At 38.3% G+C, this 26,201-nt stretch overlaps 1 protein-coding gene across 2 annotated transcripts in view; it reads right to left on the bottom strand.

Annotated features, from left to right (window-relative positions):
- The window catches only part of OTULIN (OTU deubiquitinase with linear linkage specificity), a 43,881-nt gene extending 18,455 nt beyond the window's left edge, over positions 1-25,426 (bottom strand). Inside the window, exons 1-4 of one of the 2 annotated variants that reach the window (XM_021008627.2) lie at positions 25,136-25,426; positions 13,600-13,676; positions 11,547-11,641; positions 8,614-8,757 (exon numbers count right to left, since the gene is read on the bottom strand). In XM_021008627.2, the coding sequence (XP_020864286.1) occupies positions 8,614-8,757; positions 11,547-11,641; positions 13,600-13,676; positions 25,136-25,323 (504 nt within the window). In that variant the 5' untranslated portion in view covers positions 25,324-25,426. Of the gene's footprint in view, positions 1-8,613; positions 8,758-11,546; positions 11,642-13,599; positions 13,677-21,956; positions 22,082-25,135 lie in introns of those variants that run through there. The other variant, XM_021008628.2, reaches the window with a different exon arrangement.
- Between the last annotated feature and the right edge of the window lie 775 nt (positions 25,427-26,201).

Here is a 26,201-nt window from a genome sequence, read left to right as displayed (position 1 = left end):
CAAGTTGATTTCACAAATTTGAAAATGAAAGGGAGCCAAAGAATTTTACCAGTAAATGATATCTAGAGTTTAAATCAAGTAGAATTTAATTACAAAACTAAAAAGAGAAAAATGGCATCCCAAATTACAGTTAAAGACACAAATTCACTAAATGTAGGTTGGTAAATATGAGCTTATTTAGAACTCCAAAACTTGAAAATGAAAGGGTAGATTTTATATTGACCTGGAAAAGGTAAAAAATGTTAAATTACAAGTTCTACTTTTCACTCTGGTTCACTGAACATCCATGGTCATAAAATGATTCAACAATAGAAACAGGTTTTATGTTCCTATTTTTTACATGCAGTTAAAGGAACAAATTTTTGTAGTATATCCTCCATGAATTTTAGATATACTAATAATCTAATGCCTATAAATTTGTTAAGTTTTTAATAGTTAAACTATCAGTGTCCTCCTAAAATCTAAATTATTTACTCTGGGGCTTTGACTTTGATGTAGCACTTAAATTTCTGATAAAGCATTTGACATGTGCCCAAGTAAGGATCAACCAGAACCTACCCAAAATACAAACCTGGCTTACATAACCTCAAATTAAAAATGGACATTCTCTTTATTCTCCATCCAAGAAAAGGTCAGATTTCATCAGCTACTTTCTTTTCCTTAATTCCAAAGATGTTCTAAAATATATCTTAATAACTTCCAAATGTTGTATTTTAATTCTGAACATGCTGAGTACCTTTCACAGTCTGAAGATGACCTGCTGTGAAGATCAACCTCAAAGTCTAAAATTATCAGATGACTGTGCAGTAACAAATGACAATTATGAAGAGTTAAGAGAAACTTGACAATATTTGTATAAACTGATGTACAATGAAATAAAAAAACCAAGAGAACAGTTATCTATTAATCACTAACAATTATGATAACAATGTAAATGAACTGACTACGAGAAGAAAGAGCTCTTGAGTAACAGAAAAAGTCATAAAGGTCCTGGAGAAGAGATAACAAAACATACTTCTCTTTCCTCATGTCAGATGAATGAGAGACTATTAAGGCAGAATATTTTTACCTTGTCACACATGTTTTGTGCACTGAGTTTATTTTTTTTTTCTTTGTTATAAGAGAGGTTCAATCCGAAGACAAGCAAGGTATGAGTGTCATATAAAGACATAATATAATATTTTTTAGTTAATATGCAAATGTGAAAAGCCAAGCAACATGGTAACATCATTCTGACTGCGATGACTGGGAACTCAGTTGCATCATTTTAAGCTCACAAGACTTTGTTTACACTAGTTACATGCATGCAATAGAGATAGAAAGAAATTTCCATTATAACTACTAGAAGGGAGACAATTTCATTCAATATTTTTAAGAGAACCTGGTACTAATGCCCTCACTAAGGAAAGTAAATATTTTACAACTGCCTCAATGCTGAAAACATCCAAAATATACAAGTACATTTTTGGTTCCCAAAGTCATATACTACTGTTTAGTTTTGTAGTATCCAATGATGTTAACTAACCTTAATATCATAACAATGCAAAAAAATGCTGTTCAACTTCAGTTGCCAATCCCGAACCCTTCTGATGCAGTGTCTAAAGGTACTTTGTGTGAGAATGGTTGCTACCAATTGCTTTCTTTTGCATGCTATGTTATTTGGAATTCTAGTCAGGAAAACAAAAAAAGATTTTTTTAAAAAAAGGTTTGGACTGAATAAGAAAGGTTTCATAGGACAAAAATAGAGAAGGACAAAAACGCTATCACAATTTTCAAAAACAGAAGGAGTGGAGTCTACAAACTATAAGCTAGTAAATTTGGCTCTGATTCTGGTCAGATTCTACACCATGTTGTCAAATGGATGATGATGCAAAGAACTAGAAAAGGAAATGGTGATCACACAAGATTCAGCATAGCTTCACCAAGAAAACATAATGCCAGATTAACTTCATTTCCTTTTTTGAAAAGTATTAAAGACCAGCAGGTTAGGGGAACAACACAAATATAGTTTAACTAGAACTGAACAAAGCATTTGAAAGTCTCCAATGATATTTCTGGGGGAAAGATAGAGAAATGTGGGCCAGATTAACAGTACAATTAGGTTAATTTGGAACTAACTGAATGGTAGACCCAAAAGTAGTTACTAATATGCCATTGTCAATACAGAGAGAAGTCTTCAGTCATCTATACCCAGAATCTGTGGCTGGTGTTACGCTGTTCAATGTTTATAATCAGAAACTTAGTTAATGATGTAACAACATACTTATCAAATGTGTAAATAACAAAGCTATGAGAAATGTGTTAACATGCTGGAAGGCAGAAATTTAAAAAACCTACTCAGCTAGAATGTTGGACCAAATTCAATAAGATATTTAATTGGTATAAATTTAAAACATTGTGAATATTAAAAAAATGAACTTCACAATTACAATATGGGGAAGACATGTATAGAGGGCAGTTTTTTAAACAATATTAAAGGGTTTTGGTGAAATTTAAGCTCAATGAGTTAATAGTTTGATATGACACCACAAAAGCTACTGCCATTTTAGGTTGTATTACGTGACAAGTAATGTTCAGAAAGGAAGTGATAGAACCACTGTACTCTACCCTTGTCACATCACGTCTTGGTTACTGTTTCATTCTGAACTCCACATTTTAAGGAAGAAAGTTGATAAGTTGGTGAGCATCAGAGGACAGAATGATCAGAATGATGTGAAGTGACACAAAACATTACATATGAAGATCAGCTGAACAAATGTGGGATGTTTGGCATGAAGAGGAAACTTAAGGAAGACATAATAATTTTCTTTAAGTATTTGGACTGTCACCATGTGGGAGTAGATTTACACCTGGGCCCAGAGGGTAGGCAGAAGTAGCAAAGAAGTAGATTTAGGTGTGATGTAAAGGAAAAATTCCTAACATTAAAGCTCTCTAAGAGTGGGATGGACTCATGAAACAATGCATTGTCTCATACTGGAGATCTTCCGAGCAAAGACTGAGTGAGAACACTTACTAATGATGTGTTGTAGGGAATGCCTAGTCAGGTTTTGGTTTGGACCAGTAACTATCACTCAGATTCAGGTTCTACCACTGAAGGCTACCTACAGGTCAATGACAAAAATGGGTTCACCAAGGCAGTCCTCACAAAAGTTATGCAAGTGATGGTGAAGAGCTAAATAGAAATCAACGGGCTCTTTAGGGAATAGTCCACAGTCTCCAGAGAGAGATCCTTAGGCTGAATCACCATTCGTGTTCAACAGCCTAGAGTTACTCTAGGATCTATCTACCTGCTGCTATCTTGGGTTATAAGAGGGAAGGTTAACCTATGTACCAACATCAAGGGAGCTCCCAATGCACTTGGGGGCATCTCAAGTCTCAGAAAGAGATCTTGTTTGGCCCAACTAACATTGCTCTAGGGTTTCCATAAAAAAGCTAAAGATTCAATATGCTCTGAAATTACTATTCCAGTACAGGCCAATGAATGATCCGAGTGTTCATAAAGACTTGTGTCCAACAGAATGATGCTACTATGTATCAACTTCCTCATTAAGCAAATGCAAAAATAATTTTTTTTTTCAGTATTTGCCAGATGCTGGGAAATTATACATACACACACACCACACACACACACACACACACACACACACACACACAAGAAGGGTAGTTTGATTAAACTGACAGTACATGAAAGGAAGTAATGTATGTATACCAAGGCTAGACAGGTAGGCTAGCCGTGAAAAAGCTTTTTCAGGCTGTGAAAGACTTCAAAATGTTAGTCGAGCTTACATGTGACTCTAAAGGAAACACAGAGTCATTGGAGTTTAATAAGCTGGGGAGTAACATGGTCAGACATGTGGAAAATCACTTGGACAGCTGCGTGGATAAATGGAGATAGAAGAAAAATTAGGGCAGAGAGTCCAACCAGTAGACTAACGTAACTTAAGTACAGGCTAGAGGAGATAAGGATTTGAACTCAACTGGCCATGTAAGTGAATAGTATAATTTATACAGTACTTAAAGGTTTGTAAAGGATATGAAAAATATAGCGGAGGTAGATTTGACAAGACTCCACAACCGACTGCATACGTGGGAAGAGGGAGAGTGAGGTATTGAGAATTATTCTGAGGTTTTGAACCTTCGTGACTGGGAAGATAGTGGTATCCTCAAAAGAAATAGGGAAGTTCAGAAAAGAGGTAGATTTGGAGGAAAAGATCATGAATTCTATTTTGAACATGTTGAGTTTGAGATGCCTATGTGGCACCTAAAGAACAATGAAGATTGATCTGGTACAATCAACAATATTTAAAATGTTCTGCCAACAGACAAGAGAAAGCATAAATATATTTTTCAGAACTATAATGGCTTCAACATTTGCTATGTTATGTTACAACATTAAATATTCCCATCCACCCCCATTTTCTCCCCCTTAAAAAGGAAAAAAAAAAAAAGAACACACCAATCCAATCAGCTCTTGTCTCCCTTCACCCTTTCCTCTGACCCCGGGCCATTCCACAACTATCCGCTTTTCCTATTTATATTCTCAGCATTTAGCACATTGCTTGACATACAGTAAGCACTAAGTAAGTGTTTTTCCATTAATTCATAAATGTATAGTTATTCCAGATCAAAAAAACTTACCTTTTGAAGGGATGTTACTCCTATGCAAGTAAGGAGATTAATAATAAAATTATTTTCAAAACAACATATTGTGACTTCTATACCATACATAAGGCTTGTGACTCACTTTCACAAACTTTTTAAACAAATGTTCCTTTTACCCCACATATGAAAATATTAACCACACTGGGTTTGAGTAAATATAAAGTAATAAAAATAATTGATATTTATATAGTGGTTTAAAATTTGCAAAGTACTTTACAGATTATTATCTGACTTGAGTCTTTTCTACCAACCCTGTGAGTTAGATGCTACAAGTATTATCAACCTCATTTTGTAGATAAGCAAACTGAGGACCAAAGAAGTTAAGTGACTTGCTCAAGAAGGCAGGATTTAAACCCAGGTCTTCCTGACCTCAAGGCCAGCATCCTCTTTATTATATTGTGCTGTCTATGATGTGTGAATGGATATACAGAAAATGCAATGTTAGTGGCTAGATATACTATAGAATCCAAGTGGTCTAATGAAAATGATAAGCAAAATAACACACAATCCCTTGTCTTCCTAAAACCAGACATGAATCAGAATGATCAGCTCCTTCTATCCCAACCTACTCCACTGTGCCACACCATGACATACTCCTCATAGTCCCAACAAGCCACCTACTAGAATGACAAGGTGACCTGGCATGGTTCTAGAGACTTTTTAGGGAAATAAACTCTCTAGAGGAAGGAGATTCAGTGAAGCATAGAACTGGTTAAGGGATTATGAGAGATATGGGATGGAATGAGGGAAGGGCTGACTAGTGACTAGAAAGGGTTACAAAAGTATAAGTCAATAAAACTATTTGTAGGGTAGTGTTTTCATTATTCTTCTATACAATTCTGTCCTGATTACATTCTGTGGCGAATTTGTTTTCTAAACCACCCAAAAAATGTAAAGAAAATATACATAAGCACAACCATATTATTATGAATGCTTTCATGAGACAGGAAAATTAGAACAGAATGACACATCTTTCAGTCAAATGAGAGGTGGAAAAGAATGGTATGATTTCTCCAACCATCATTTAGAATAAAGTTTAAAAATCCTAGAGAAGAACAAACCTACAGGAAGGCATCATAATGTTCATTCTCTTTCACTGAACTAAATGAAGGGTTTAAGACAGTAATAACATTAATCTACCAATTAATTAGATATTTTCTAGGAGCCTTAATGATATTTTATGAGTTAATATATCCACACTAGGAGTATGAGAGTGGGACACTGAAAAATATTTTCAATATATTCAAGTTAAGTCAGTGCCTATACATGGTGCTCCCAAAGTCTTAGCGTAATTTTAAGCTATTATAACTTAAAACCACACTAAGACTTTTGGAATAACCTGGATACATGGATATACTTCAAATTTTTATGCCACAAATACTCCAAACTTTTTCAACTCATCACAAAATGAATGTAACCTCCTCTGGAGCTACACAAAAGAACAGGTGTTGTTCTAGATGATCACTGAAATACCTTCCAACCCTAGAATACTATGATTATCCTAATAAATATTTTTTGAACCTATGTTCTAGACTGTACATTTGTCCCAATTAAATTTCACCTTTTTTTTTCTTTTTGGCCTAATATTCCAGCCTGTTAATATTTCTATCATTCGCTATATCCCTCTCTAAAGAAGAAAGGGGAAGGGAACAAGAATTTGTTAAATGCCTACCAGGCAGTATGTTAAATACTTTACAAATATTATCTCAACTGATCCTCATAACAACCCTGTGAGGTAGGTGCTAATATTATCCCCATTTTATAGTTGAGAAAAGGATCACACAGTCTCACTCCTGGCCTGACACTCTATGCACTGAACTATCTAGCTGCCCCAAAGAGGAAGTTAAAGATAGGGAAATTCCACTGAAACTAACTACAGAACATATAAAATACCCAGGGCTGTACAAATACAACTACAAAACACTTTTTTACATAAGACATCCAAATAAATGGAGAAGTATTCATTGACCATGGATAGGATGAGCCAATATGATAAAAATTCCATTAATACCTAAATTAAATTACTTATTCATGCCATACCAAATTACCCAAGAAATACTTCATTGAGACAGAAAATATTTTCTAAAAAAATCAACTGGAGCAACAAAAAGTCAAGACTCTCAAGGGAAATAATGAAAAAAATTGGGAAGAAAAGGAGGCCTAGCATTACCAGATCTCAAAGGATACAAGAAAGCAGTAATCATCCAAACAATCTGGTACTGAGTAAGAACAAACAAGTCATTCAGTGAAACAGATATACAGAAGCAAATGAGTACAGTACCCTATTATTTGATAAACTCAAAGATTCCAGTGACTGGAGTTAAGAACTCATGATTTGACAAAAATTGCTGGGAAAACCTGTAACATAGTCTGGCAGAAAACTCCCAATCGGTATGTGACTGGACATAAAGGATGAAATAAAAAATAAATTAGAAGAGCAAGGAGATTACCTGCAAGATCCTTGGATAGCAAAAAGAGTTTAAGACCCAATAAGGAACTGAGATGTTCACAAAAGATAAAATGGATAATTTTGATTACACAGAATTAAAAAAAGTACTTGAACAATGTAGTTAAAATTAAAAAAGCAAAAGGTGAATGGAGAAAAGTCTTTTAACCAAGTTTTTTTGATAAAGGTCTCATTTTTAAGATTTATAGGGAACTGATTCAAATTAAAGAATAAGAACTATCTCCTCAATTAATACAACGGTCAAAGAATATGAATTGGTAGTTTTCAGAGGAAGAAAGCCAAGCTATCTTGTATTCGTAAACCATTATCTGGTACTCTAAATCACTAATAATTAGAGAAATGCAAATCAGAAAAACCTTGAGGTACTATCTCATACCTATTGAGTTCAAATCTGGCCTTAGACACTTTTAGCTATGTGACCCTGGGCAAATAAATCACTTAACCCTGTTTGCCTCAGTTTCCTCATCTGTAAAATGAGCTGGAGAAGGAAATGACCAACCACTCCAAGAAAACTTTTGCCAAGAAAACCCCAAATGGGGTCACAAAGACTCAGATATGATTAAAATAACTGAACAATAATTCTTACCTATCAGATTGGCTAAGGCAACAGAAAAGGAAAATGACAAAGGCTGGAGGGACTGTGGGAAAACAGATGCTTTAATGCACTGTTGTGGAGCTGTGAACTTGGTGTAGCCACTCTGGAAAGTAATTTGCAACTATGTCCAAAAAGCTATTAAACTGTGCATCTTGACCTAGCAATACTGCTACTAGGTCAATACACCTAAAATTCAAAGAGAAAAGGATCCGTATGTAAAAATATATCTATCTATATATCTACAGATATATAGATATATATCTTATTTGTAGTGGCAAAAGAAATTGGAAACTGAGGGGTGCCCATCAATTGGGGAATGGCTGAACAAATTGCAGTCTATTTAGATAATGGAATACTATTGTGCTTTAAGAAATAGCAAAGGGGATAGTTTTAGGGAAACCTGGGAGGATTTGATGAACCAATGCAGACAGAAGTGAGCAGAAGCAGAACAATTTATACAAAAATAATATTGTAGAAACAAACAAGTTTTAAAGACTTAAGAAGGCCAACCAACACAATAACCAACCAGGATTCCAGAAGACTCATGATAAAACAGGATACCCAATTCCTGATGGGAAGGTGATAGATTCAAGAATGCAGATTGAAATATTTTTTTTTCAGGACACAGCAAATGTAGGAATTTGTTTTGCTTGACTATAAATATTTATGTAGGACTTTATTTTTCTTTCTTTTTTAGTGGAGTCAAGGGGAGGAGGGAAAGGAGATTCTGGTTAATTGGAAAAAAAATTTATTTAAAAATAAACATGCGACACCAAAAAAAAGACAATATTCTGAAAAGAAGCATTTAATCTTTTAAAGTATTTCAATTTTTAGATATGTAACATTTCAAAGTATTTTAAATTTTTATAAGAGCAAATCTGAAACATACCAGCATTATATCCTGATTCTTGAGCCAGATAGGAAGATCAGTTGATTGGCTCATTGCCTGGAACAAGGTTGCCCTGAGAGCACAGTAATTATCACCTCGGACTCTCCTTATAGAAGTAAATTTCTGAGAAACTTCTTCATAGCCCTGTGTGAAATTGTCAAAGAAATCAACACAGCTATTACTAAGCTCAGGTGGCTTAGAAAGTTTTATTCATATAGGAAAAATTCACTCCATGTCTCAAAACTCACAGATGTTCTTTAAATAACCAAATTTCCCCCTGAAAAGGAGGAGGGAAAAGAGGGAAAGGACATTTGGCCTAATTTATCCCTACAGAGAATTCAAATGTTTTTATCAAAAAACTAAAATGTAATTTTTCCCCCCAATTCAATAAATATTTTTAAGCACTTATGTACAAAGAACTGGACAGCTCCCTCGTGGAGCTTGCAGTCTAAAACGGGGACAAGAAATAACACTGACAACTACAATATATATTATAGGATATCCATTAAGAACTTTCGAAGACAAAAGACACGTATGTCAGTGCAGAGGAGAAGGGTTGCTTATTACCAGCATTACATGAGGGCATACAGGGGAGGCTTCACAATAAAGTGTAAGGGATAAGCAGTGCCCTCTACCAGGCAAGGAGAATGGAATTTCCTGGTGGGTAACATGGTTTTCAACGTCTGATAAAAGAAAGCACACCTGTAGAAATTAGATGTTTTCAAGAACTAAATTCAAGGGTTAATTTCTTGCTTGAGTCCTCAGAATAAAGAAAAACTGGGAAGCAAGGTAGAGAAAGTCTTCAACCATGGTTTGCAAAAGACAGAGGAGACATGTCCAACATTTCAGACATCAAGCAGCCAGATGAAAAAGAAATGGCATCTGGCTAGGAGTTAGGAGACCCAAGTTCTAGTCCTGGATTCACTAATAAAAATCTGGGTGACTTTGGGCAATCACCTCTAAGACTTCATTTTCCTCCTCTGTGAGACAGAAGCGAAGGACCAGATATTTGCTGTGAAGTGTCTTCCAGCTCTTCACAGTCTGGCCCTCTCCAGAGTCAGAGGACATTACATCAAACCAGAAATCAGCAAAGCTGTTTCTTCAGGGAGCTAAAATAATATGAACCAGATATCTGCTTTCTGATTATCTAAATTCATACAGGGTTAGAGCTCAGAAAATCTTTTTAAATGGCCGTTTTATATGTCTATCAAGTTGCCTTTCTCAAACACCAGTTTCTCAATTGCATCTCTGGCAGATCACAGTATGCACAAGATTCTATTCTCTAACAAGTCCCTATGGTGCAGATATTTATGCTATTGATTAAACTTGGAGTCATGGGCTTTAAATATGCAGGTGTGCAGTAAGAAAAAAAAATCCTCCATCTGCTCTGAAAGTTTAAGAGTTAGATTTGTATTCTTGCCCAGAGGGAAAAAGCAACTCACTTCAACTGAGTGTAGGCAGCAGGGGTGCCTGCAGACAAAGCCAAAATTTCCCCTCATAAAAAAGGGCTCTGAAATCTTCTCAAGCACAGATGCATGTCTATAGCATGGAAGAAACTATTTTAGCCAGAAAAAAAAAATGTTAAAGCAGATGTTAGCAACTGACTGCCATATCTGGAAGGGACCTTCATATGGCCCATGCAGAACGTCCAATTTTAAAAGGAATAGCATCCTGCTGAGTTAGTTCCAAAATACAATCTGACCCTGAATCAAGCAGCTGAATGGACTATCCCGTCAAAAAGAGTCATTTAGGACTCCACCTGAATGGTGAAAGAAACCTGTCAAGTAGCACCAGTTTTGTTTTCATGTAAGTGATGCTGAACTGCATTATCTAACAATGACAAGGGGAAAACTGCCAAAAGTTTCTCAAGATAAATAGTAATTTGTGGCCAGCAGCCAATGGCTCTTCTCTAATGATGAGATATAGAGCAGTCCTACAATATGGCACCCAAACAGAAAACAAGCTCCTCTAAGGACAAGGGACTATGTTCTATACTACTTCTGTATCCTCCACCAGACCTATTACTGGGCACACAGAAAATGTCCAACCAATACTTATTTAACTGGAACTGAAGTGGCACAACCCATCAAAACAGTACCAGGATACAAGGACTACCTGCCTGTACCCTACAATCCTGGGTAACCTGAGGACTGTCCAATCTAAGAGGTAGCCCCATATGACTGGAAGTCATAAGAGATGTACTTTCAGGCTTAAGCCACCACTACTCTTTGAGGAGTTAACTACCCTCCAAAGGAAGAGCTTCCCCTGATCCTCATATCTAGTTACTCTAAAGAAGGACCTGGGGGATCTAGCTCAGCCCATGTCCCACAGGGCCCCTAATAATGACTAGACCTTTGAGAAGAAAAGCAACTGCCTTTTTCTAGGGGTTTCCTGGATTTCTAGGACTGGACTGTAAGATGTCTCCTCAAAGCTTCCATAGTCTTCTCAAGGCCCAATAATATAAATCAGGAGCTGCCACATCCCTTAATATCATAATAGCAGGGTGTCCTTCTCTTGCTAAGTCCTCAACCACGGAAAAAAGCAGTGTCCTCACAGGCTCGTCGAACCTAAACCTAAAGTGGAAAATCAATCTTTCAGTAAAATAACAATTAATTTATAAATTAGAAGCAGTCTGATAAGTTGGTACCAACGGCATATTTAGAATCCAACTAGGACTAAATTCCATACGTGTGTGCGTGTGTGTGTGTGTGTGTGTGTGTATCTATATCTATATATTCTTGGACTTGTTTCATAACCCATAAAATCAAGACGACAATATTCTCTGAAATAACCTAATAACTATCATCTTAAAGAACTTCTAAAAACAGGAAAAGCTGCATGACTATCAATGAAAGCATGCACTAAAGCACACACATATCAGCACATGCACACATGCATAAACGTATGAAGATGTGCTTAGTTTTTAATCACACCTTTTTCATCCGTTTTGCCATTTGGGTATTTCCTCTCCACTCTTTTTTGCAATAGTCCATGATGTCCATTTCAGGGGCCACACTTAACTTGGGCTCTGTTAAGGAACAAATACAAAACAATAATAACCAAGAAAACATAAAACAAAGTAGCAATCTCATAACAAAGGCAACAGTTCACTCTTTCAACAAAATGATGTTCTCCTTGTCCCGGGAAAAAGGTATGGCTATAACACAATAAAATAAAGAAAGGGAGATCTGTCATGAGCATTTCTTGAATTCATGTCATAAAATAAAGGATTTCTGAATAGTATCATGAGAATTATTAAAGCTTTTAACAAAATTCTTAAAACTGCTTTCTAGAAAAGATGAACTCCTGACACTGATCTGGCAGTGACATAGTAATGGCTCTCCCAAGTCTTTAAGCTATTGAACCTATTAAGACTCTTGGGACACCCTGTGTACACAATGGGGCAGATAGGTAGTGCAGTGGATAGAGTGCCAGGCCTGGAGTCAGGAAAACTCATCTCCCTGAGTTCAAATATGGCCTCAGACACTTAATTAGCTGTGTGACACTGGGCAAGTCACTTAACCCTGATTACCTCAGTTTCGTCATCTGTAAAAAGCTAGAGAAGGAAATGGCAAACCATTCCAGGATCTTTGCCAATAAAACCCAAAATAGGGTCATGAAGACTCAAACACAACTGAAAACAACTGAATAGCAATGTACACATTGGTTATATTTCCTTGCTTTATCGTCACACCTTGTATACATGATCCACAAAAGCAAAGTAAAGTTTCATAATGCAACGGGATTAATGTGTCTCATTATGACAGGCTGTTTGTAGCATATCTACAGCTAAGGTGATATTACAGACCTAAGAAGGAAAAATAAAACTACCAATCCCTCAGATCCTTCCCCAAGCCACAGAGTTGGCCAAAACAACTGCAAGTGAGCTGCCTTCCTTCTACCTTCTTCACATGATTTTTGCCAATACCTACTGTTGCTTCTGGGGCTGCTGATGGTTCCCAGAAGCAGTGCCTGCATGGCCCCTTAACCTCTGTGTATCTGAAGCCAATGAGTAGGATGTAAACCACCTTATCCTATTCAGCGGAAGCCTCTTCCAGTGATCACAAAAGAAGTGGTGACTTGAGGTCCCATGGTTGAGGGAACAAGTTTGGATCCATGTTTCAGAGATTAAGATTAGACTCATGCTTTAAATGAAATCATGAACAATGAATGGTAATACTGCACCATACATTTCATGCACTAATGACTTCTTTCTTGGAAATTCCTCAAATTCTTAAAATGAAAAGTGTACAAATAAATGCACTTAGCCAGTGTCACTCAAATGAAACATACATTTGAAACAATGTACTCTTCTGCTACTGAGGTCAAATAAAATGCATAACTGAAATGAAGTTGCTTTCAACTGATGATAAATTATATGAATTAAAGAATTTCAAAAATCTACTTGTACCCATATTAAACTTTCTTATGGAAGCACTCTTTTCCCTGACACCCTTCAATTGCTCAAATTAATTCAAATGTCACAATAATAAATGCAAGATTAAAAAAGTGTGAGTGTTATAACTGTTTAGACGGCATATGAACTGCTTGATCTGAATTCATGAAGAGCTGGCTTAGTTTTGCGAGCCACAGCAAGTCACAACCTCTCTCAGCCTCGGTTTCCTTATCTTAAAACGGAAAACAACAACAGACCTTAACACCCCCTCCCCCAAATTGTTGTGGAGACAAAATGAGAAAATATTTGCAAAGCACTGTGCAAACCTTTTAAGCATTATGAAAATGCTAGCTATTGCTGTTGTTATTCATTCATTCAGTCAATAAACATTTATTAAGCATCTATTATGTGCCAGACACTGAGGTAAGTGCTAGGGATACAAAGGAAAAAAATAAGTTCCTGCCCTCAAAGAGCTCACAATCTAATGAAAATTTATATACATGTATAAGTACTTTGGGAAACTAGATGTGAATTCTACAGTTTTTCCTGCAAATATGAAGTACTATATATGAATAAAACCTCAAACGTACCTGATAACCCTCTTTCACGTACCAGTAATTCTTTCTCCTTTTTTATTTCATCTTCATCACGATAAATGTCCTCCTCCCTGAAAGAATATCAAATAAGACATTTCAAGCACTTTTTTATGTCATTTATTAGAATTCACTTTTTTAAAAATGCATTAAAAATTTTCTAGTTCTTATATTTTATCTTAAATGATAACGTTGACGGCAGCTAGACAGTACAGCAGAGAATGTTCTGGACAATTCTTATCACTAACAGTACCTCATAATACAATCATCTATGTTGGTGCCTTCCCCCATGGTCAACAGACAAACAATAACAGTGAGATCCTTGAGGGTAATAATTATTCTTCAGCTGTTTTCAGTCATGTTTGAGTCTTTGTGACCCCATTTGGGATTTTCTTGGCAAAGATACTGGAATGGTCTGCCATTTTTCCTTCACCAGCTCATTTTACAGATAAAAAAACTGAGGTAAACAGGGTTAAGTGACTTATCCAAAATCTCATAACTATTTAAGTGTCTGAAGCCAGATTTGAACTGAGGGAGACAGGTCTTCCTGATTCCAGGCCTAGCACTCTGTCCTCTGTACCACACAGCTGCCCATAGGGGCAGTAATTATATATTATTAAAACCATACATAAAACTGTACATATACCCTTCGATCCAGCAATAATACTACTAGATGTATATCCCAAAGAAACCATAAAAAGGGAAAAGGATACCAATTAGAAGACCATGGCATTAATCCAGGGAACAAGTGGAGGGCTGGACTGGTAGTGGCCATGGGAGTAAATAACAAAGAGTGGACAGAAGAGATATCGAGGAGGTAGAACTGACAATATTTGGCAAAAGATTGGAAGGTTATAGTATATGAAGGAAAGTAAAAAGTTAAGGATGACTCTAAAGTTGGGAACCTAGGTGAGCTGGATGATAGTGGTCTAAATAATAATAAGAATATTAGTAACAGGAATAGATTGAGAAGGGTGGGAAAATGGGACTTGAGAATAGATGAGTTCCATTTTGCACACACTGAATTTGTAAAGCTTATGGGGCATCCTGGTGGAAATGTCTAGCTGGTGATAAATGACTGAAGCTGAGGAGACAAGATACATGGCTTCAGAAAGCAGAACTAGAAACAACACGTAAAAGTTGCAGAGATACAGTTTTAGGCTCAATATAAAGAAAAAACTGAAAACAGCAGCTTCCCCTCACTGGAATGACTACTTGTTCTATACATTATAGAGGACATTCTCGTTCTGATATGCATAGGATCACAAGGTTTTCAAGGACTCTTCCAACTCTGAGACCCTGTGACGTTAAACAAATGCAGACAAAAACAAAACCACGAAGATCAAGGAGGTACACCTAGAGATAAAAACACCAGGAAAGGGGACCAGGAGGAAATAGTTTCCATGAAAAATGGTGGCTGTCTCATAAGCCTTCTTTTACAGTAATTTTTCTGAACTCCCTTCTTTTGCTTCATCAGAATCAAAGTGATTGGGGTCTCTCAAAGGCCTTGACAGCACAAACTATATAGCAGGTCCTCCTAAGCCAGTAAGTCTTTGAGTCAGATTTGGTATCCCTATCAGAGGAGCAGCCTAGTTAAGTTAAGAGAAGCTCATTAGCAGGTTGGCTGCACAGTGATTAGTTTTTGTCCAGAGTAACTCAAAATGAACACTTATAGAGTTGTAAGTGCAGTGATTTACATTAGGATACTACATAGGTAAAATGATGGATCCCTGAATTACTGAAGTGTAGTTATGTTTAGGTCTTATCCATCTATCAAAGACCCTAGCATAGAGCCTTGAGCATATCAGATGCTCAATTAAATGTTACTTATATGATAATTAATGAATCTGCCATTGATGCAAGTTGTCACATTCAATGGAGCAGAACAGGAAAGAGACCTTTTGCCACTCCACCCCTCTCCCTTTCTTAATTTGTCTCTAAGTAAATGTCACTTTTCACTTTCATAACATAAGAAGAGATAACTAAAGAAAACCACTTATGTTGGGAAAGAGGCAAGGGGAAGAAGGGTACTTTCCAAGAACAATGGCTCTGGTAAGATTTTAAGCATAAGGTGTGATGTTGCCTCCTGAGTCCAAGTCAGAGTCAAAGCAAACAGAAACTAGATAGTCATAGGGGGCTGGTGGGTATATCAAAACTTAAAATAAAAGGTGACCTATGTGTTAGCCCATCCCTTACCTACAAGTGGCTCTCAGAAGGCACAATTCAGTTTTACCAAAAAAGAAAACAATTCTTATTATGAAAAACAGTCCTTTAAAATGTTTCATAAATATACAGAATACCACTGAAGAATCAGCTTTCTTTCATATGACTAAATATCCCATTCCAGGATAATTCTGTAGTTACCCTGGATATATGTTCTTTAAAATTAGGAGCTAACCAAAGTTCATTTATCAGGGTCACTATGCAGGGTGACTAACTGTAAACAAGTTCCTACCACTAAATATTCACTCAAGTCTCCATGAAAACCTAGTAAGATGGAACAAAGATAAACTGCATGGAATAATGGAAAGCTATCCATTTTCATGTGTATGGAAAATGAGAGTGGAGAGTATCAAAGATAGAGGGAGAGAAAAGAAAGCAAAATTAATGGGTAGGAAAGGCAGAGTTCATTGAAAATTCTCTTAGCAACTGATATGTTTCTCTTAGGTCTTGCACACATGCTAATTTTCATAGACACCCAATGGCATAAGAAAATGTTAATATGGCTTTTGTTAGTCTGCACTTAAAATGACCCCAAAACTAGCTATTTACCAGGAGAAGGGTATGTCTTGCGTTGAATTACTGCTGAATGCCAATCAATCAACAAGATGCATATATGTATAAACTTAGGAGGAAATAAGTAATATTCTCTATTTCAAAAGTTAAAAGAATATACTCAGCTGACAAAAGCCATAGAGGAAGGAAGGGAGGAAGGAAATAAAATTCTACCACTCAAAATGAGGATAATTTTCTGAACTGAAAATATTTTCTTTGCTTAACTTTGATATCAATTCTGAGTTTTTTGGGGGTTTTTGTTTGTTTGGCAAGGCAGCAAACGAAGACAAACAACTTGAGATTAGAATAAGGAAAAACTTATATTACAGGGTAAGATGAAAACAGGTAGATAAAAACAAATCTAAGAGCACAAAATGTTGCACCAACCTGGAAAAGCTTCCTTGACCTTCATATACACACACCAATTGTCTCCATAGCTCCTTGCTAACATACCTCCCAAACCCAACTTCTCTCTTTCAATAGGCTGGAAAGTAGACAAGTAAATGTTTACAGACTAAGAAAGATGGTAAACTCCACATCTTGTAGGTATCTTTGAGGCTTAGTAAGATGTGATTGATGAATAGAATATGGAAACAAAAAGAAATATCACATTCAAAAGGAATAATAAATTAGTAAAAGGAGCAGCGGAATAGCATTATATACCAAAAGAATACACATGAGAAAAGCCATGAACTGAAAGGATTAAGTATGAGATATAACACTTGTGGAAAAGGGATAAACAAAAATTATATTACAGTAAAATATACTACTGACCACCAGGCCAGAAGGAGAAAACAGATGACTTCATAAAATAGATTTCAAATTTTGCAAAGAGATATATAACACACATATATTAAAGTTTTCTTGTAGTTAAAAGGAAAGCAGCAAAAATTTTACATGCTTTAATAATAATTTCATTTTTTAAAAAGGTAGAGGAAGTGATGCAGGGAACTGCTATTCTAGACCTGACTTACCACAAAGAAGGAACTGTTTACTGAAGTAGAAATCACAGAAACCATGAGAGGAAGTAGGCATAGCATCATAATTCATGACAGATTAGGAAGGGAACATTAGGCATACTTTGTACACTCTAGATTTTGAGATAAGATATTTCAAAATATTCAAAGTAAGGATATGTAGGATCCAATTACCTAACAATTCCACAAGAGCAGCTGGTCTCAGGATGGAATACTCTTAATTTAATGCTAACAGCACAACCACAAATGATTGCAGTGAGGAAAAAGCTGACGCAGTAAACTGAGCAGAACCAGAACAACATATACTATATCACCAACACCATAAAGTTAATGGATTATGAAAACTAATGAAGTCTGATTGATGTAATGATCAACCACAATTCCACAGGATAGGTCATGAACAAATGTTACCCACACCTTGACAGAGAGATGATGGGCTCAGTACGTAGAATGAAACATAATATTAATGTATAATTGTTACAACAGTTTTGTTTTTCATTTTTTTCCTCTCCTCCCCCATTGGTAGGGAGCAAGTGGGAGACAGGAAAAAAATAAATGCTTAATTGAAAAAAGAAATTTTAAATTAAAAAAAAGAGAACAATATGGAAGTACAGGGAACTAATTACCCAACTTAAGATTTTTTAAAAGCCATGTAAAGAAAACAGAAGGGCTGGTAACTAGTGATGAAATGGTAGCTGATCAGTAGAATGATAAACCACTAATCCAAAGTAATGAAGATGGAACACACCACTTACCTTCTGGCAACTGATGGTTTATGAACTTAAAACGTAGAGACATATTTTCAAACATGACCAATGTGAGAATTTGTTTTGCTGGACTATGAAGCTACATGTGTTGAGGACTTTATTTTTCAGGTTTTTTTCGGGGGGAGGGGCATTAAAATTTATTGTGGGGGAATGAAGGCAGTTTTTAAACAGGATGAATGAGTAGCACAGTTCTATTAACAATAGTATCAAGAAGAAAAATAGTTCTAATCAGAATGAGTTAAAGTTGTCAATGCAAAGAATAATAAAAGGGACCTTTTTTGGTTCCTTTTGTCAAGCTACGTTGGGGGCACGAAAAACAAAGGAGAGGATTCATGTCCCGGGTGGATGATGATCCTGGATGATAAAGACTAGATGAAGATACTCCACTCAATTCTAATTGTGCTTCTGAGTCCTCTTTCCAGGGAGAACAATCTTCAGACTGGAAAGGAACAACAGAAATAGATAAAAGGGAATTGAAACCTAAGGTAAATAAAAAGTTGGTAAGAAAACAAAGTTGCTAGCTGCTGTCAACTCACCAAGCTCAGACAAACTATCCAGGAGCCCTGAGAGAACTGGAAGATAGGATTGCTGAGCTGCTGTCCTGATCTCTTTATAAACTTCAGGGAATAGGAAAGGTACAACTGATGATAAGCAAATGTTCAGTGTTCAAAAAGGGCAAGAAGATTCTTGAAACTAAAGCCTCACTTCAATTCCTGGCAAACTATTGGAATGCTTTATATCAAGGGGTACTTTGTAAGTACTTAAAAAGGGAAATGGTGATCACTAAGAATCACCAAAAGCTTACCAAGAACAATGCAAACTAACCTTATTTCATTTGTGAAAAGGTTATTAGATTGATCAATTAGGGGAAGGTTGTATATACAATTTATCTAGACTTTAGCAAAGCTTCTGACAAAGTCACCTGTGCTTTTTTTTTGTGGACAAAGAGAGATATGGCTAGAAAACAGTATGGAAATAGGCTGAATGGCCAGATTCAATGTATATTCCCTTTGACGGCAGGTGGAAGGAGTAGAGTGCCTCAACGGTCTGTACTTGGCCCTATACACGGTAATATTTTTACCCATGACTTGGGTAAAGGTGTATTTGTCAAATCTGAAAAATGATACAAGGACTGGGGACAGGGACACATCCTTACAAGCTACAAGGCTGAGCCAAATCTAATAGGTGAAATTTAATATGGATAAATAAAGTCCTGTATTTAGGTTCATAAAAAGAACTTTGCAGCTATAAGATGGGTGAAATGTGGCAGAGATCATGTGGAGGAGGTGAGGGAATAGTGGCTGGAGAGTTCAATGCGTCAAGTTTTACCAGATAGGCACAAGTAAGGGAAGCACGACACCCAGAACATCACCCTGCTCTAGGCAGACCATATCTAGAATACATGGTACAGAAAGCCAATACATATATACAGATTACAAAGAGGATGCAAACAAACACCAAGTAAATACAAGGTAGCTGGAAGAAAGGGAACTAACAGCTGAAGGAATCAAGAAAGCCTACATGTAGGTTCTTGAGATGTGCCTTGAAAGAAGAGAGGGACTCTATGACATACAGGTGAGGAAGACATGCACTTTTAGGCAAGGGGAGTGGTCGGTAAAAAAAAAAAAAGCACAAAGAGTGTTAATCGTGAAGAATATAAAGGCCAGTTTGCTTGGTGGCTACAGGCAAATCAAAAAACATCTCTAAGCCTCAACATCCTCATATATAAAATGGGGTCACACTTATATCACCTGCCTCATAGGGTAATGAGGTAAATGTTCCTCAAAGTACAAAGCTCTTTATAAAGGTGAACTGATCTTAATGTACCTACTAATCTGGCTCTAGTTTATTCTTGCAGTTTTAAACACAGCAGCAAAAATTCCATCTGTGATTCTATTATTACTATATTTCCTGAAATTACCAGTGGTCCAAGCTGGTAGGAAAAGCTCAGGTAAGGTAACAGCAGTGAAATGATCAAAGAACACTAAGGTGTGAGACATAGCACAATGCCCAAGACAGGAGACTAGTGTAAAGGTTAGCTCCTGAATATCCTTTTTCTCCAGCCTCAGCTCCAGACAGCGCTGACACACTGCACATAGGCTACACACTGGGGGACAGACAGAAGGAGAGATATTCAAACTGCTGGAAAGTACCAAAATTCCTTTCTTCCTTCTACGAATAGTTTTATTTTATTCATGACCAGCTATTCGTCTGCCTTCAAATTAAGACAAAACATAGAGAAATATAAGGGACAAGAGAACAACCTCAGAAAAACAGAAGTTATTCTTATAGCTGTTAAAATAGGTCAACTTGATAATAATGTGGCATTCTCTATAAGGGTTTTTTGGGTGCTGGGCCAAGCTTCCCTAGAGGGGATGAGAAGCTGAAAGGAAGCCAAAGCAGCACAAAATTCCTAGCTAAAATCCTCAGGCAGTTAGGACTGTCCTGTCCCTGATCAAAAGGGACCAAAAAAGGCAGGGTTGCAGATTCTTCCCTCATCCACATACACTAGGCATCTCTCTTTAAACTAGCAACTGTAATTACAATTAGCCAATTCATCCACCACTACCTACCCTCAAAAAAAAAAGGGTCAATTACACCACCTGCCATTTCACCATTATGGCTTAATCCTTTTAGATCCAGGGATCTTCAAGCTCCTCAAGTCTTTTTTGGAATTCAAATATTCCTGGGAAGGATAACAACTTAAAATTTAATCACCTATGATCTTAGCAAGGACTAGTGGTCAGTATTCAAAGTCAGCAAGGAGAGTAAGAACAAGACAGGCTAGAAGTGGGGAAAGAACACTAACAAGGAGATAAAACATGCATTCAAGACAAACTTCAACTCCTATCAATTCCGGCAGTATCCCTACCCCTCAAAATTGCACCCTGTACTAAGATTGTCAACTAGCTCCTGGCATCATGATGATCAAACCTGTCAAAATGATATCGAAAAGTAGTTTTCCCCACGTGGTCCTTGATTACACTCTTATCTAGTAAAATGTGATGTCAGATAATGGAAAAACTTCGTAGAAACTTAGAACACCTTTCATTAAACTCTTACATGAATCCTCTCTACCTATTCATTAAAGAAATCTGAGAAGCTATGATATTGAAGCTCCTAATAAGCAAAACACCCTTTATCCTACTTGCACACACAATTAATTATATCTGGCAATGCAGAATTATGACATATATAATTTGTATATATAGCTGCATCCCTACCAATGCCAATTGTATAAATTAATGATGAAATCACAGGTTATTATGAAACATTTAGCATTTATACTTTTCCTATTTTCAAAGCTTTGTAACTGCAAGTTATTTGATTGAATTCCTTTGTATAACATTAGGCCAACAAAATCAATTCTCATGGTAAAGGGAAAAGCCTTAGATCCAATTATAGACAACTACACGAGGTTAAAAGGCTTTAGAAACAATTAATTTGGGCAGAAAACTTTTCAAATTTATCTTAAAACTGTTAAGTTACATACATCTGCAAATATAAAAACTGACACATGTCATCCACCTCAATAATATAATGCAGCAGAATAACACAAAGTATATACTAAAAACCAGTACCATAACAGGAAAGGGGGAAAAGGAACAGATCAGTATACCTAAAATATATCTTGATGTGATAATCAGAAATCAAGCTCTGAAAGTTCAACATCATATTCCTATTTATTCCAAAGAATTACTAAGAAACAAAATGACCAAAAGTATTTCAAAGAAAAAATGAACCCAACTCCTAAATAACCCATTAAACTAAACTAGAAAAATCTGCACTGGGAAAAAAAAAATCGGGATTTTTGCTACAGCTCTAGATAACTTACCAAGGTCTCATCAAGTTCCTGATTGCTACTCATTCACTGTGAAGTGGTATAGTGGAAAGGGTACTGGGCTTAGAGTCTCAGTCAGGGTTCTAGCTCTAGTTTCTGATGCTAATTGACCACGTGATCTTCAAGTCATCTCATTTTTCTCATCTGCAAAACAAGGATGTTGGTCTAGATGACTAAGAACCTAAGAGAGATTCTTGAATCAAGAAGCCCTGGATTGGGAGTCAGAGGACCTGAGTTCAAGTCATGACTCCACTACTTACTATCCATGAGATGGGACAAGTCAATTCACCACTCACTTACCTTATCTCTAAAATGAAGTGAGTAGACCATACAGTCTCTAAGATACTTAAAAATTCATTAGCTTCTGGAGAGCAGGGACCAGTTTGGATTTTTTTGGTTTTGTTTTTTGCCTTTCTTTGTATTCACAGTTCTTAGCACAATGCCTAGTATATAGCAAGTGTTTAGTAAATACTAGTTGACTACTGGTAATTTCTACCCTTGTACTGTGTAATATCATAGGATACTTTCCCATCTTCAGTCACTGGAAAGAAAAAATGGGCAGGCTGTATGTGAAGTGTACTGAGGACTGAGTACTGAGGCAGAAGGAATCTGCCTACCAGAGCATCTCAACTGCTGCTGTACGGTACAGGAGGGAAGCAAATAATAGCTCCCAGATTCAACAACAGTTGGCTGATGCTCATTCACTCTTACCTGTGACAAAGATTTGGCTCACAGTGTAACAGACTCTCACTGTATTCTCACTATAGATCCCCTCCTCTACCAAGGAAAACACTAGAAAAGATCACTATACAAAAGCTCACTTTGTATACTTACATATACACCCAAGCTGTATCTGAAGCTAATCAACCTCAACTTCAGACTGGTTGTTTCACTCAACTAATCAAATCTATTTCTTTGTTTATATAAGTATGTGTACATACTTAATATATAAGTATGCCCATATGTACAGAGAAACATACACATTCATACACATACCTATATATACATGATATGTATGAGTGGGAAGGTGTAGGTATACCTGTATATGCATATACATATCCTGAGAAAGTCTGTACCCTATATACAGAATGGGGGGGGGGGAGCAGGAATTAATCCATCCCAAAGCTGGATAAGACCTTAGAAGCCATTTACAGGATTACAGATTTTGAAGACAAGGGTCCTTTAGGATCATATATCTATGTCCAACCCCTCATTTGCCTGCCCAAGGTCATACAGCAATAAAAGCAGATTTTCTGACTTTCAGGCCCTAGCTCTTTTCAATTAAACTGAATTTGCATGTCTTTACCATGGACCCAATCTTAGTTCATACATTCACAGACTCTGCACTGGAAGAAACGTTATGGGGTCATCATCTCAGATCCCCAAATTACAAATGAAGAAATGTCCCAGAACAGTGAAGAGATCTGCTCGAGGTAATAAATAGCAGAGTCAAGGTTTAAACTTGATCCTTTGATTCAACCTGGGGGAGTCATACTTTACCCTTTCACTCACTTGCAATCAACTGCTAATTCCATCTCCAAAATGTTTCTCCTTTCCACTTGGACCACTGAGTTCAATCCTCTCTCTTCGCTCCTAAACCCCTCTCTAGTCCAACTGATACTCCACAGAACTGCCAAATTGATAGTCCTAAAGCATATGTCTGATAACTCTTCTCCTTAATAAACTTTAATGGCTCTCTATTCTCTCTTACATAAAATGTAAACTCCTCTGTTTGGCATTTAAAGCTCTTCACAATCTTGCGCCGGACTGTCCTTCCATTTATTGCACATTACTTTCCTTCCAACCTTAAATATACCCATCAGACTGACCTACTTGTTCCTGTTCAAGCTAATCTACCCCCTTCCCTCCTTTTACAGGACGTTGCATATCCAGTTTCCATTCTTTGCTCCAGCCCCAAAAATGCAATTAGTTCTTTCTCACCTCCACTTCTTAGATCCCTTAGCTTCCTTCAAGTCTCAGTTTAATCGCCACCTCTAATTTCAACCTCCTTTAATACATAATAGTTTGTTATGTTGTTCAGGCTTGTCCAACACTTCCTGACCCCATCTGGGGTTTTCTAAGCAGAGATACTGGAGTGGTTTGCCATTACCTTCTCCAGTTCATTTTACATTTGAGGAAACAGTCAAACAGGATTAAGTCACTTACCAGGGTCACACAACTAATGTCTGAGGTTGGATTTCAACTCAGGAAGATAAAGTCTTCCAGACTCCAGACCAGACACCTAGCTGCCCTATATACGCAGTTAGTATTTATTTATTTGTGTATATGTTATTTTCCCTCAAATGAATGGGAATAAGTTTCTTGAGGGTGAAGACTGCTTCTTGGCTTTGATTTACCAGTGCCAAAGAACTGTTCCTGGCATAAGGTAAAAACAATGTTTTTTGAATGAAGGTCTCCAAATCTTTTCCTTTCATCACACTGCCTCATCCATTTAACACACACCGTCTTCCACAGCAGGAAAATGATGACTACACAACCTGTTGGTGGATAAGCCACCCTGAGATTAGATCTTGGAGTGTCTGTCACGCTGGTGGGACTCTAGTCACAAGTACTAACTTGACTCGCAGGCACAGACACAGCACACACGTCGCTTTTAGCACTGATGTGATTACTTCTGCGTACTGGGTCAGGTGTATACGTATTTCAAGTTAGGAAAAACTTCTCTGAAATGTTTTTCCAAAAGTCTGCGAGGTTTTTATCTTGCAGCGTCGCAGCCAGGTCCACAGCAACGTCTCCCCACACGTTTACAAGCTTTTATCTGTTAACGTTGCAGCTACGAGAGACCCTGGTGGCCGGAGTTTGTAGAGAGAACACGACGTCTTTAAAGAAATATAATAAATGCTTTCAAAAACGTGTCTTGAAACTTTAGGGCTTCTCGCTAGATTTCTAAAGTAGGAAACAGCACCTAGCTCTCCGCCCTCGGCTCCAGTCACCTGACGGCGCCGTCCCCACCCCCGACCCTCTCGGCTCCTTCCGACGCCCGCCGGGTCGGGCTGAGGACCGGAGCCCGGGAGCCCCCCGCCCAGCCCCGGGGCGACGCCGCCGGAGGAGTCGCTCGGGGCCCCCGGGGGCTCGGCCGCGGCCCCCGTCCGGACCCCGAGCAGCGTCTCCCGGCCCGGGAGCTCATCCCCAGCCCCGGGCAATGCACTTACTGCTCTCCCGAGTGGCCCCGGCTGGGGCAGGAGCCCGGGTCCCCCGGGGCGACCGGCCCCGCCCGCGAGTCCTGCCGCTCCACTGCTTTCCCACGGCCTGGGGAGACGGGCTCCGCCTCCACGTTGGGCCCCTCCGGGCCGCCTGCCCCCGGCCACCCCCCGGGCTGGGGCATCGCTCCTTGACTCATAGAGAGCCCCGAAACGAGCCGGGAGCCCCCGGCAGGAACGGAGACCGGGCTCCTCCGGCGCGAGCGGCTGCCCAGCGGCGAGGAGAAGCTGCCATAAGCGCCGCCCGCGCGACCGCGGCGCGGAAGGGGTTAAGCCCGCTCGAACCGGACCCCTCCCGCCCCAGCAAGAGATCCGGACCTCGGCCGCCGCTCGGCTGGAGTGGCCGCAGCGAGCCGCTCCGCAGACGCTTCCGTGCGCCGCAAGGAGCGTCAAGGCACGCTGCGTCACGGCGCGAGCGCTAGCCCCGCCCCGGAGCCTCTGACCCGGAGGGGGCGTTGGAGGGAAGCGGCGCTGCGCCCGTGCCCGCCTCCGTGCACGCGCTTCCGGCTTGGATCCCCAGCCGGGCTGAGGGCGGTTGAGCGCACGCTCGTGAAACTCCGCCGGAGTTTCCTCGGGCTGCGCTGCTTTCATTGGCTGCGAGAGAGTGGGAGGGAGGGAGTGCGGGAGCTAGAGGTAGCAGAGGCATGATGCAGTCGGCTGCGCACGTGTGTCTCCCCAGTGGCGAGTTTAGTCAGGTGCTAAGTCGCTGAACTCCTTTCGCCAGAAAGTAAGCATGCTTGGGTTGTGACAGCAACTCACATAACCAGGGAACAGAGTTTTTGGCTGAGGAGCAAGTATACAGTGTTCTTTACCTCACTGGAATAGAACTGCCCATTTACTTTTACACTGATCAAATATTTGTTGCAGTTCTTGTTGAAAGTGCTTGGGACTGGAGTCAGAGGAGATACGAACTCAACCTGTATGTGAGATGCTTAATTAGTACTGGGATTTCCAATATGTGCTTTGCAACTTTGAGTAAGTCACTTTTTTCTCCTCTATCAATAAACACTGGTCAGTA

The sequence above is a fragment of the Phascolarctos cinereus genome, unplaced genomic scaffold, assembly GCF_003287225.1.
Source record: "Phascolarctos cinereus isolate Bilbo 61053 unplaced genomic scaffold, phaCin_HiC Scaffold_4;HRSCAF=312, whole genome shotgun sequence".
Taxonomy (NCBI): domain Eukaryota; kingdom Metazoa; phylum Chordata; class Mammalia; order Diprotodontia; family Phascolarctidae; genus Phascolarctos; species Phascolarctos cinereus.
Note: the sequence above shows the minus strand (reverse complement) of the source record. Positions and strands in the feature narration are given on the sequence as shown.